The sequence below is a fragment of the Carcharodon carcharias genome, chromosome 33 (genome assembly GCF_017639515.1).
Source record: "Carcharodon carcharias isolate sCarCar2 chromosome 33, sCarCar2.pri, whole genome shotgun sequence".
NCBI lineage: Eukaryota > Metazoa > Chordata > Chondrichthyes > Lamniformes > Lamnidae > Carcharodon > Carcharodon carcharias.
Genome location: NC_054499.1, coordinates 21500434 through 21513347, shown reverse-complemented (window position 1 = coordinate 21513347; position 12914 = coordinate 21500434). Strand labels below are relative to the sequence as shown.

The following is a 12914-nucleotide window of genomic DNA, read 5'->3' as shown; positions in this document are numbered from 1 at the left end:
CACTCCCTCAGTACTAAGTCTCTGACGGTGCAGCACTCCAACAGTACTGACCCGCCGACAGTGCAGCACTCCCTCAGTACTGATCCTCTGACAGTGCAGCACTCCCTCAGTACTGATCCTCTGACAGTACAGCACTCCTTCAGTACTGATCCTCTGATAATGCAACAGTCCCTCTGTACTGGCCCTCCGACAGTGAAGCACTCACTCAGTACTTACCCTCCGACATTGCAGCACACCCTCAGTACTGACCCTCTGACAGTGCAGCACTCCCTCAGTACTGACCCTCTGAATGTGCGGTGCTGCCTCAGTACTGACCCTCTGACAGTGCAGCACTCCCTCAGTACTGACCCTCTGACAGTGCAGCACTCCCTCAGTACTGATCCTCTTACAGTGCAGCACTCCCTCATGACTGACCCTCCAACAGTGCAGTAGGTCCTCAGTACTGACCCCCATGCAGGGCAGTGCTCCCTCTTTACAGCTCAGTGCTCCCTTAGCACTGACCCTCCAACAGTGCAGCACTCCCTCAATACTGATCCTTCGATAACGCAGCAGTCCCTCTATACTGACCCTCTGACAGTGCAGCACTCCCTCAGTACTGACCCTCTGACAGTGCAGCACGCCCTCAGCAGTGACCCACCAACAGTGCAGCACTCCCTCAGTACTGACCCTCTGACAATGCAGCACTCCCTCAGTCCTGACGCTCTGACAGTCCAGCACTCCTCAGGTCTGATCCTCCAATAAGGCAAAACTCCCACATTCCTGACCATCATGCAAGGTGGCACTCTCTCATTACCACCCTCTGACAGTGCAGCACTCCCTCAGTACTTACCCTCCGACAGTGCAGCACTCCCTCAGTACTGACCCTCCGCCAGTACAGACCTCACTCAGTACTGACCCTCTGATTGTGCGGTGCTGCCTCAGTACTGACCCTCTGACAGTGCAACACTCCCTCAGTACTGACCCTCTGACAGTGCAGCACTCTCTCAGTACAGACCCTCTGACAGTGCTGCACTCCGTCAGTACTGACCCTCTGACAGTGCAATACATCCTCAGTACTGACCGCCATGCAGGATAGCACTCCCTCTTTACAGCGCAGTGTTCCCTTAGCACTGACACTCCAACAGTACAGCACTCCCTCAATACTGATCCTTCGATAACGCAGCAGTACCTCTGAACTGACCCTCTGACAGTGCGGCACTCTCATAGCACTGACCCTCCGACATTGCAGCACTCCCTCGGTACTCACCCTCTGACAGTGCAGCACTCCCTCAGAACTGACCCTCTGACAGTGCACTACATCCTCAGTACTGACCCCCGTGCAGGGCAGCGCTCCCTCAGTACTGACCCTCTGACAGTGCAGCATTCCCTCAGTTCTGACCCTCTGACAATGCAGCACTCCCTCAGTACTGACCCTCTGACAGTGCAGCACTCCTTCAGTACTGACACTCCGACAGTGCAGCACTCCCTCAGTACTGACAGTCTGACAGTGCAGCACTCCCTCAGTACTGACCCTCTGACAGTGCAGCACTCCCTCAGTATTGACCCTCTGAATGTGCAGCACTCCCTCAGTACTGACCCTCTGAATGTGCAGCACTCCCTCAGTACTGACCCTCAGAATGTGCAGCACTCGCTCAGTACTCACCCTCTGACAGTGCAGCACTCCCTCAGTACTGACCCTCCGAATGAGCAGCACTCCCTCAGTACTGACAGTCTGACAGTTCAGCGCTCCCTCAGTACTGACCCTCAGAATGTGCAGCACTCCCTCAGTACTGACCCTCTGACAGTGTAGTACTCTCACAGAACTGACCCTCCGACAGTGCAGCACTCCCTCAGTACTAAGTCTCTGACGGTGCAGCACTCCAACAGTACTGACCCGCCGACAGTGCAGCACTCCCTCAGTACTGATCCTCTGACAGTGCAGCACTCCCTCAGTACTGATCCTCTGACAGTACAGCACTCCTTCAGTACTGATCCTCTGATAATGCAACAGTCCCTCTGTACTGGCCCTCCGACAGTGAAGCACTCACTCAGTACTTACCCTCCGACATTGCAGCACACCCTCAGTACTGACCCTCTGACAGTGCAGCACTCCCTCAGTACTGACCCTCTGAATGTGCGGTGCTGCCTCAGTACTGACCCTCTGACAGTGCAGCACTCCCTCAGTACTGACCCTCTGACAGTGCAGCACTCCCTCAGTACTGATCCTCTTACAGTGCAGCACTCCCTCATGACTGACCCTCCAACAGTGCAGTAGGTCCTCAGTACTGACCCCCATGCAGGGCAGTGCTCCCTCTTTACAGCTCAGTGCTCCCTTAGCACTGACCCTCCAACAGTGCAGCACTCCCTCAATACTGATCCTTCGATAACGCAGCAGTCCCTCTATACTGACCCTCTGACAGTGCAGCACTCCCTCAGTACTGACCCTCTGACAGTGCAGCACGCCCTCAGCAGTGACCCACCAACAGTGCAGCACTCCCTCAGTACTGACCCTCTGACAATGCAGCACTCCCTCAGTCCTGACGCTCTGACAGTCCAGCACTCCTCAGGTCTGATCCTCCAATAAGGCAAAACTCCCACATTCCTGACCATCATGCAAGGTGGCACTCTCTCATTACCACCCTCTGACAGTGCAGCACTCCCTCAGTACTTACCCTCCGACAGTGCAGCACTCCCTCAGTACTGACCCTCCGCCAGTACAGACCTCACTCAGTACTGACCCTCTGATTGTGCGGTGCTGCCTCAGTACTGACCCTCTGACAGTGCAACACTCCCTCAGTACTGACCCTCTGACAGTGCAGCACTCTCTCAGTACAGACCCTCTGACAGTGCTGCACTCCGTCAGTACTGACCCTCTGACAGTGCAATACATCCTCAGTACTGACCGCCATGCAGGATAGCACTCCCTCTTTACAGCGCAGTGTTCCCTTAGCACTGACACTCCAACAGTACAGCACTCCCTCAATACTGATCCTTCGATAACGCAGCAGTACCTCTGAACTGACCCTCTGACAGTGCGGCACTCTCATAGCACTGACCCTCCGACATTGCAGCACTCCCTCGGTACTCACCCTCTGACAGTGCAGCACTCCCTCAGAACTGACCCTCTGACAGTGCACTACATCCTCAGTACTGACCCCCGTGCAGGGCAGCGCTCCCTCAGTACTGACCCTCTGACAGTGCAGCATTCCCTCAGTTCTGACCCTCTGACAATGCAGCACTCCCTCAGTACTGACCCTCTGACAGTGCAGCACTCCTTCAGTACTGACCCTCCGACAGTGCAGCACTCCCTCAGTACTGACAGTCTGACAGTGCAGCACTCCCTCAGTACTGACCCTCTGACAGTGCAGCACTCCCTCAGTATTGACCCTCTGAATGTGCAGCACTCCCTCAGTACTGACCCTCTGAATGTGCAGCACTCCCTCAGTACTGACCCTCAGAATGTGCAGCACTCGCTCAGTACTCACCCTCTGACAGTGCAGCACTCCCTCAGTACTGACCCTCCGAATGAGCAGCACTCCCTCAGTACTGACAGTCTGACAGTTCAGCGCTCCCTCAGTACTGACCCTCAGAATGTGCAGCACTCCCTCAGTACTGACCCTCTGACAGTGTAGTACTCTCACAGAACTGACCCTCCGACAGTGCAGCACTCCCTCAGTACTAAGTCTCTGACGGTGCAGCACTCCAACAGTACTGACCCGCCGACAGTGCAGCACTCCCTCAGTACTGATCCTCTGACAGTGCAGCACTCCCTCAGTACTGATCCTCTGACAGTACAGCACTCCTTCAGTACTGATCCTCTGATAATGCAACAGTCCCTCTGTACTGGCCCTCCGACAGTGAAGCACTCACTCAGTACTTACCCTCCGACATTGCAGCACTCCCTCAGTACTGACCCTCTGACAGTGCAGCACTCCCTCAGTACTGACCCTCTGACAGTGCAGCACTCCCTCAGTACTGAGTCTCTGAACAGTGCAGCACTCCCTCAGAACTGACCATCTGACAGTGCAGCACTCCCTGAGCGCTGACCCTCCGTCACTGCAGCATTCCCTTAGTACTGACCCACTGTCTGTGCAGAACTCCCTGAGTACTGACCCTTGGACAGTGCAACATTCCCACAGGACTGATCCTCCGATAACGCAAAACTCCCACAGTCCTGACCATCATGCAAGGTGGTACTCTCTCATTACCAACCCCATGCAGGGCAGCACACCATCAGTACTGACCCTCTGACAGTGCAGCACTCCCTCAGTACTGACCCTCGGACAGTGCAGCACTCCCTCAGTACTGATCTTCTGACAGTGCAGCACACCCTCAGTACTGACCCTCTGACAGTGCAGCACTCCCTCAGTACTGACCCTCTGACAGTGCAGCACTCCCTCAGTACTGACCCTCTGACAGTGCAGAACATCCTCTGTACTGACCCCCATGCAGGGCTGCACTCTCTCAGTAATGACCCTCTGACAGTGCAGCACTCCCTCAGTACTGACGCTCTGACAGTGCAGCACTCCCTCAGTACTGACTCTCTGACAGTGCAGCACACCCTTAGTACTGACCCTCTGACAGTGCAGCACTCCCTCAGTACGGACCCTCTGACAGTGCAGCACTCCCTCAGTACTGACCCCCATGCAGGGCAGCACTCCCTCAGTACTGACCCTCTGACAGTGCAGCACTCCCTCAGGACTGACTCTCAGACAGTGCAGCACTCCCTCAGTACTGACCCTCTGACAGTGCAGCACTCCCTCAGTACTGACCCTCTGACAGTGCAGTGCTCCTTCAGTACTGACCCTCCGACAGTGCAGCACTCCCTCAGTACTGACACTCTGACAGTGCAGCACTCCCTCAGTACTGACCCTCTGACAGTGCAGCACTCCCTCAGTACTGACCCTCTGACAGCGCAGCACTCCCTCAGTACTGACCGTCTGATAATGCTGCCCTTGTACTGTGAGTGTCAGCCTGTATTTTTTACTTGGTTCTCTAGATTGGGCCTTGAACCCATGACCTCTGTCTCTGGCACGAGACTGCTACCAACCGGGGTACGTTGCAGAAACTTCTAAAACATAATGTCATGTGACTACAAGGCACGTGCACTCTGTAGGAATCACACGTCGCAGGAGACCCTGGGCCTACAGTTGAGCAGCTTAGAGTCCATCTCCACGGTCACCTGGGCAGGAAAGGCAGACATGACCAGCCCTCTACCCACCCCATGTGGACCTTGTGTAGATCAGACAATCCACACCCTCCCCCTGCCCTCCATCCTGCTCTTTACACTCGCACCATTGGTTGCAGCTTTCGCTTCCCTACTGGACAGTGAGCCAACCCTTCTGTACCTGATCGGGTGGTTTCCGGTTGTCAATCAACCTGCCTTGTCTCCAATGTCCAACAGTGTTCCCACCGAGAAATGGAAGTGTTCACAGACCAATGCTCCTCCAAGGATTTTGTTTATTGCCGGTAGCAGTGTCCTGGGGATAAGTCTTTAATCCCTGGAGACTCTAGCACAGCCCTTGAAGAATGACGACCCCCATGGAGCAGACCCATGAGAACGCCCTTTGACCTGCACCCCCGCACCCCCAACTCCCTTGCTCTGAACTTTGAGTCCGACGATTAGGAATTCGGGACTGAAGCGAAGCCAGAAATTGGGGAGCAGCTCCTTCCACACCCCCTCTGCCAACTCAATAGGGGCATTACTGGGGAGCATCCCCACTGTCAGTTCCTCGCAGGAAGGAATTAATTGTCAGGTTAGACCATCATTCCAAACTCACCCTCCATCGGACACCTTCTGTCGCAGGGTGGACTGGAGCTCGCTTGAAGTTCAGAGCTCGTGCTGCAGTACACACCTCAGACTAACCAGAGCACAACCCGAGATTTACCCAGAATGGGAGCAGGGATGATGGGGTTCAGTTCATGTGGAGAGAGACTGGAGAGGCTGGGATTGTTCTCCTTGGAGCAGAGAAGGTTAAGGGGGAGATTTGTTCAAAACGATGAGGAGCTTGGATAGAGCGAAGAAGGAGAAACTGTGTCCAGTGGCGGGAGTGTCGGTAACCAGAGGGACACAGATTGAAGAGAATCAGGAAATGAACCAGAGGGGGAGATGGGGAGAATGTTTTTTTCACACAGCGAGTTGTTGTGGATCTGGAAGGCGCTGCCTGAAAGGGCGGTGGAAGCAGATTCAATAGGAACTTTCAATAGGGAATTGGAGAAATACTTGAAGGGGAAAGATTTGCAGGGATATGGGGAAAGAACAGGGTGGGGGGGGGGGGGGTGGTTTGGGATAATATCCAAAGGGCCAGCACAGGAGTGATGGGCTGAATGGCCTCCTTCTGCCCTGTAAGATTCTAAATACCCATCGATGGGCATGATAAAGAGAAGGGAAGAGAGACCGGGAAATGGTCGACCAAATGAATTCTGGTCAGTGTTTACAAAATGTGTGGTGTCACATCTGGCACAATGTTACCTAATGGGAGTGAAACAGTGACAAAAGTAGCCCCCATGCCTGAGGTTTCCTTCTCTCCTCTCTGCAGGACTTTTCCAGAGAGCCATTGCCCAGAGTGGCACCGCCATATCAAGCTGGTCCGTCAACTACCAACCTGCCAAGTACACCCGCATCCTGGCCAAGAAGGTGGGCTGCAACTTTGCAGAGACGGTGGATGTGGTGGACTGTCTGCGGAGGAAGTCCTACCGCGAGCTGGTCGACCAGGACATCCAGCCCACCCGGTACCACATCGCCTTTGGGCCGGTCGTCGACGGCGATGTCCTGCCCGATGACCCCGAGATCCTGATGGAGCAGGGCGAGTTCCTCAACTACGACATCCTGCTGGGGGTCAACCAAGGGGAGGGCTTCAAGTTTGTGGAGTCGCTGGTGGACAACGAGGACGGCATCTCGGCCAGCTACTTCGACTTTGCCGTGTCCAACTTTGTTGACAACCTCTACGGCTACCCAGAGGGCAAGGACATCCTGCGAGAGACCATCAAATTCATGTACACGGACTGGGCCGACCGTGACAATGGCGAGATGCGGCGCAAAACCCTACTGGCCCTCTTCACCGACCACCAGTGGGTAGCGCCCGCCATTGCCACTGCCCGCCTGCACGCCGAGTACCAGTCGCCCACCTACTTCTACACATTCTACCATCACTGCCAGAGCGAGATGAAGGCCGTGTGGGCTGATGCCGCCCACGGAGACGAGATCCCCTACGTGTTTGGCATCCCCATGATCGGCGTCACCGAACTCTTCCCCTGCAACTTCTCCAAGAACGATGTGATGCTCAGCGCTGTCGTGATGACCTACTGGACCAACTTCGCCAAGACCGGGTGAGTCTGCCATCCCCCTCTCACGGGCAGATACATGTCACTCAAGGATATTCTTTTTTAACGACATACGTACCTGAGGTGAATTTATATACTTTTACGTTCATTTCAAAGCTTAGAGATGTTGATGCCCAAACAGCATTGGCCGCCCTGGCACAAGGGGGCACCAAGTTAGCACACCATGAGGAAGGCGTGGTGCCCTTTAACGCGAGGGGAGTGGAGCATAAGAATAAAGAAATCTCGCTCCAGTTGTGGGTATTGGTGGGACCCCACATCTGGAATCCTGTACACAGCTTTGGCCTCCACGTTTAAGGAAGGATATCCTTGTGTTGGAGGCAGTACAGCTCTGGGTGGGTCCCTGGGTTGAGAGGTTTGCCCTATGATGAGATGAGGGGGTTGCCCCCGTGATGAGGGGCTGGGCAAATTGGGTTTATGTCCTCCGGAGGTTCGGTGAATGAGAGGCGATCGTTCAGGATTCTGGAGGGGTTTGACAGGGTGGACGCTGGGAGATTGTGTGTCTCCCTCCCCCCCGCCCCCCCACCCCACCCACACCTGGGCTGGGGAGTTCAGAACATGGGGAACAGTCTCAGGATGAGGGGCCGATCATGTAGGGACTGAGAAGAGGAGAAATTTCTTCACTCAAAGGGTTGTGAATCTTTGGGATTCTCTACCCCAGAGGGTTGTGGATGCTCCATTGTTGAATATATTTAAGGCTGGGGTAGACAGATTTTTGATCTCTCAGGGAATCAAGGGGGGAACGAGTGGGAAAGAGATGAAACCCAAGATCGGCCATGACCGTGTTGAATGATGGAGCAGGCTTGATGGGCTGAATGGCCTACTCCTGCTCCTATTTCTTGTGTTCTTGTGTACAGCCACCTTTCAGTACCTCGGGATGTCGGACAAGAATTCACAACTAACGCAATGCTTTCCTGAAGTGTAGTTGCTGAGTTGATGTGGGCAATTTGTGCACAGCAAGATCCCACGGCCGCCGATGAGATAATGACCCAGGTCATCTTTGTTTTAGTATTGGTCGGGGGCTAAATGTTGGGCCGGGCCTGCGGGGAGACCTCTGCCCTGCCCTCCTTCACAGCAGTGGCCGTGGGATCTTGGACGTCCATCGGAGAGCGCGTGGAGGGCCTCGGTTTAAGGCCTCATCTGAAAGGCGGTGCCTCAGGCAGTGCAGCACTCCTTCGGCACGGCACTTTAAATGGCAGTGGGGTTGCCGGCAGTGGGATTTGAACCCACGACCTGTGGGGTGAGTGTGTAACCCATCGAGCCACCCCTGAGAGCAGTGTGTGTGGCAGTTTTACTTCTATGATGTCAGCAAGCTCGTTGGAATGTGCATCGCTGGTTACCCCTGTCCAAAGCCGGGGGTCTTTGTCTATCTAGAGAGATTGAAGAGGTTGGAGATGTTCTCCCTGGATTAGATTGGGAAGACTGAAGCCATTCTGCTCGGATCCCCCACTCCAACCCCTGTCCCATATCTACCCACTCCATCCCTCTTCCTGGCAGCTCTCAGAGGCTGGACCTGGGTCTCACCTTTGACCCCAAGATGGCCGTCCGAACACACATCTGCCCCATCACTGAGGCAGCCCATTTCCACCCACTTAACATCGCCCGACTCCACCCCGGTCTCAGCTCATCCACTGCGGAAACCCTCATTCCTGCCTCCATCGACCCCCCCCCCAGACTCGACTATTCCAACACACTCCTGGCTGACCTCCCACACTCTACCCTCTGTAAACGCAAGGTTATCCAAATCTCTACTGCCCACGTCCTAACTCACGCCAAGTCGTACTCACCCAACAGCCCCACAACCGCTGGCCCCCAGTGCATCTGCATTCCGCCAGTTCTAAGGTCCATCGCTCCACCATTGGCGGCCGTGCCTACAGCTGCCTGGGGCCCTAAGCTCTGGACCTCCCTCCTTAAACCTCTCCCGCCTCTCCTTCCTCCTTAAAGATGCTCGTTCAACCTGGATTCTTTGACCGAGCGTTTGGTCCCGCCCCTGGTATCTTGCTATGTGGCTCGGTGTCAAACGTTAGCACGTTTAATTATGTTAAAGGCGCTATATAAATAAAAGTATGAGAGAAGGTTAAGGGGGAGGTTGAATCGAGGCGTTCAAAATCCTGAGGATTTTGGATAGAGTGAATGAGGAGAAACTGTTTCCAGTGGTGGGAGGGTCGGTAACCAGAGGGACACAGGTTGAAGAGAATCGGGAAGTGAACCAGAGGGGGAGATGGGGAGAATTTGTTATTCACACAGGGAGTTGTTATGGATCTGGAAGGCGCTGCCTGAAGGGGCGGTGGAAGCAGATTCAATAGGAACTTTCTAAAGGGAATGGGATAAGTACTAGAACCGGAAAATTTGGAGGGCTATGGGGAAAGAGTAAGGGGCGCATGTGGGGGGTAATGGGATAGCTCTTTCAAAGGGCCGGCACTGGCACGATGGACAGAATGGCCACCTCCTGCGCTGTATGACGAACGGGAGGGGGGTGGGGATAGTGGCGTTGGCACGGGCTGGAGAGCGGCACCATGCCAGGATGCCTCCCTCAGAGAAGAGACGGCGTTCGAGGTGAAGCAGCATTGAGCAGGGAGAAGAGTTGGAACCGGGGCAGTCGTGAACAGGGAGTGGGTTAACCAGGGCGGGGGGGGGGGTTACTTTTGGAATATGGAAGGAGGATGGGCGGTCGGTTGGATTTTTCTTGAGCCGGAAGGAAAGGCATTCCCGGGATGTGGGCGTCGCTGGCTAGGCTGGTACTTATTGCCCCCCACCCTCCCCAAGACTTCAACACTGGGCCCTCTCCCTGAATCCGTTTTGAGTTTCTCACAAGAATCACCTCAGACGCTCAGGAAAGACTCAACTAGGAAGGATGTTTCCCCCTGGCTTTGATTGGGGGGGGGTGGGGGCGGTAGGGGGTAGCGTCTAGAACCAGGGGACACAGCCTCAGGACCAGGGGTCGGCCATTTTGGACTGAGATGAGGAGGAAAGTCTTCACTCAGAGGCTGGCGAATCTTTGGAATTCTCTCCCCCAGGAGGGGGCTGTGGAGGCTCAGTCATTATGTTCAAGGCGGAGACGGATGGATTTCTACATATTAAAAACTTCGAGGGATAGGGGGAAAGTGCAGGAAAGTAACATTGAGGTAGAAGATCGGCCATGAATGGCTGGGCAGGCTTGAGGGGCTGAATGGCCTACCCCTGCTCCTATGTTCCTACCCCGTAGGATGTGGGATTGGAGTCACGCCTAGGCCCAGACTGAGGAAGGAGGGCAGGTTTCCTTCCCTAAAGGGTATTAGTGAACCAGATGGGCTTTCACAGCAATCGGATATCTCGATGGCCAATTTACTGATGCCAAGCAATCTCAGGTTCGCAAGCTGCAGTGGTGGGATTTGAATTCAGGTTCTCCGGATCATTAAGCCTCGGTGCCAAACCACCACATGGCCATCCTCTGCTGTGTGCGGGGGGGCAGAGTGGACAGTGCGTTGGCAATCAAGAGACAATCGGATGCGTTCCCGGAGAGTGAGGGGTTAACAGACATGGAGGCTCCGGCGCTAAGCGAAAAGGTTAGAGGCCTGTTCTTGCCAGAGAAGCCTCTCTCAATTTATTTCGCTACCCATGACCCAAAGCCCAAAAGCGGCAACCAATGTTTGGACCAGGCTCGGTGTCCGGCTTGGTCCCTGGAATGAGAACGGAAGACGCTGGGAGCACTCGGTGAGCAGAATTCCACCCCCCCCACCCTCACCCTCTCTCATTGGCGCCGGGTGTCATGGTGGGCGCGAGCGGACAATATGGTGGGAAGGGCAAAAATCGGCTCCGCGCCGTGGTCAAACCGGTTTGTGGTTAGCCGCTCTGCACGTCAGTCGTGGTGCCACGTTTCACCGCCTCCCCCCCCCACCCCCCACCACCCCTCCCCCGCCACACGTTGGGGACACCGCTGGTTATACATCTGCCTATCGTCTCGGCCGGAACCACCCACACGCCTCTGGATCACCCAGGTACAGCTGTGGGGCGTACAGCTGGCCAGCTGCCCTTTCGAGGGGGTGGGGGGTGGGGGGACACTCGGAGGTGAGTTGGGCTGTAACACTGTCCAGCGCTTTGACCTCCCAGCTCAAGGTGCCCCCAGCGTTCAGGCCAGTGGCCATTTCCCGGCTGGTTGTCGGTGCGGGTACCAGGGCAGGGGCTGTCCTCCGGCTGGGGTGAGTTGGCGGGGGTGGGGAGGGGGAAAGGGAGTGCGGACTGATGGTAGTGGACAAGCACGTTCGGGGTGGGGGGAGAGGAAAGCAGCCGCACATTAGGGGCACCCTTGTATAAGGTGACCGCTCCTCTGTAACTGAGACAGTTCAGGCTCAGTCACTTGGACACGCTTGGAGTCAGGCCTCTAGCTTCTCTGCCCACTCAAGCAACACAGAGGCATCAAGTTGCCCCCAGATGCTCCTGAACCTTTCACCCCTCGGGCACAGACTGCAAAATAATGAGCGTTTGAGTGGACTGCAGAACAGTTAGACAACTGGACAGGTCGTCCGCTGTCCTTGCTAACCCATCACTGGTGGAGATGCTCACGGCCTTTTGCAATGTCAGCATCCCGCTTTGGACCAGTCTCCCCCGCGGTTCAAGCTGACAGTGCAGCCTTGCAGTGTGGGTTAGGAGAATGTCTGTGCCTGAGCTGAGAGCCCAGCCTGCAGTCCAGTGGGCAAAGCTGCTGCCGATCGGTCAGGGGAAGTGGGGCGGAGGTGGGTGGGATTCCGGGCAGTCATGCAGCGCACAAAACCCTGGCCATCCTCCGGGATGCATTAAGAGTCCTTCGGACTGAAACAAAAGAGGTTCTTGGTACACCCCACGCTAACCCACGTGTCTCTCTCTTTCATCCTGCAGGAGGAGTACATCAGGACCATGGAGCCTGGTGATCTAGCTGTGTGCCTGGGCTTACAGGGAGCGGAGACGATGGAGGAGAGAGTGACCGAGGCTCCTGCACACAGAGGCAGGAGCAGCACCCTCAGGAAGAAGGGGTGACTGGGACGCCTGCACACACTGCCCAAGAGGCAGAGTGAGCCATTACAGGCTGGTGCCTAGCGACACCCAGGGTCTATAGACACCGCCTGCCATTCCTGCAGATGACCGAGAACCGGTGTCGCTGAATGTCTAGGGAGTTGGCTGGTCACATCAGGGACATGGAGGGCATCCACTGCCAGTGGCTGTGAAAGTGACAGTGGTGCTCAATTCCTACACCAATGCCTCTTTTCAGGGCTCCACAGGTGATCTCTGTGGGATCTCACAAGCCTCCAGCCACAAATGCACCCATCAGGTCACAGACGCCATCTTCACGAGAGCCACTTCACTTGGTGCGTTTTGCCCAGGACCAGGAAAGCCAGGATCCAACAGCGTTGGGATTTGCCCAGGTCTCGGGTTTCCCACAGGTGCAGGGTGTGATGGACAGCACTCATGCAGCACTCAGGTCTCCATCACTGCACACGGTCACTTATATCAACCACAAGGGATTCCACTCGCTGAATGTACAGCTGGTGTGTGACCCCCACAAACACATCCTGCAGGTCTGTGCACGGTTTCCAGGGAGTCTGTACAACTCCTACATCCTCAGTCGGTCACAGATCCCT

General features: G+C 55.5%; 1 protein-coding gene across 4 annotated transcripts in view; it reads left to right on the top strand.

Moving 5' to 3' along the window:
* The window catches only part of LOC121272275 (neuroligin-4, X-linked-like), a 1033091-nt gene that overhangs the window by 1011614 nt on the left and 8563 nt on the right, over positions 1 to 12914 (top strand). For all 4 annotated transcript variants that reach the window (XM_041178833.1, XM_041178831.1, XM_041178834.1 and 1 more), the window contains one exon: positions 6519 to 7308. In XM_041178833.1, the coding sequence (XP_041034767.1) occupies positions 6519 to 7308 (790 nt within the window). The remainder of the gene's footprint in view (positions 1 to 6518; positions 7309 to 12914) is intronic.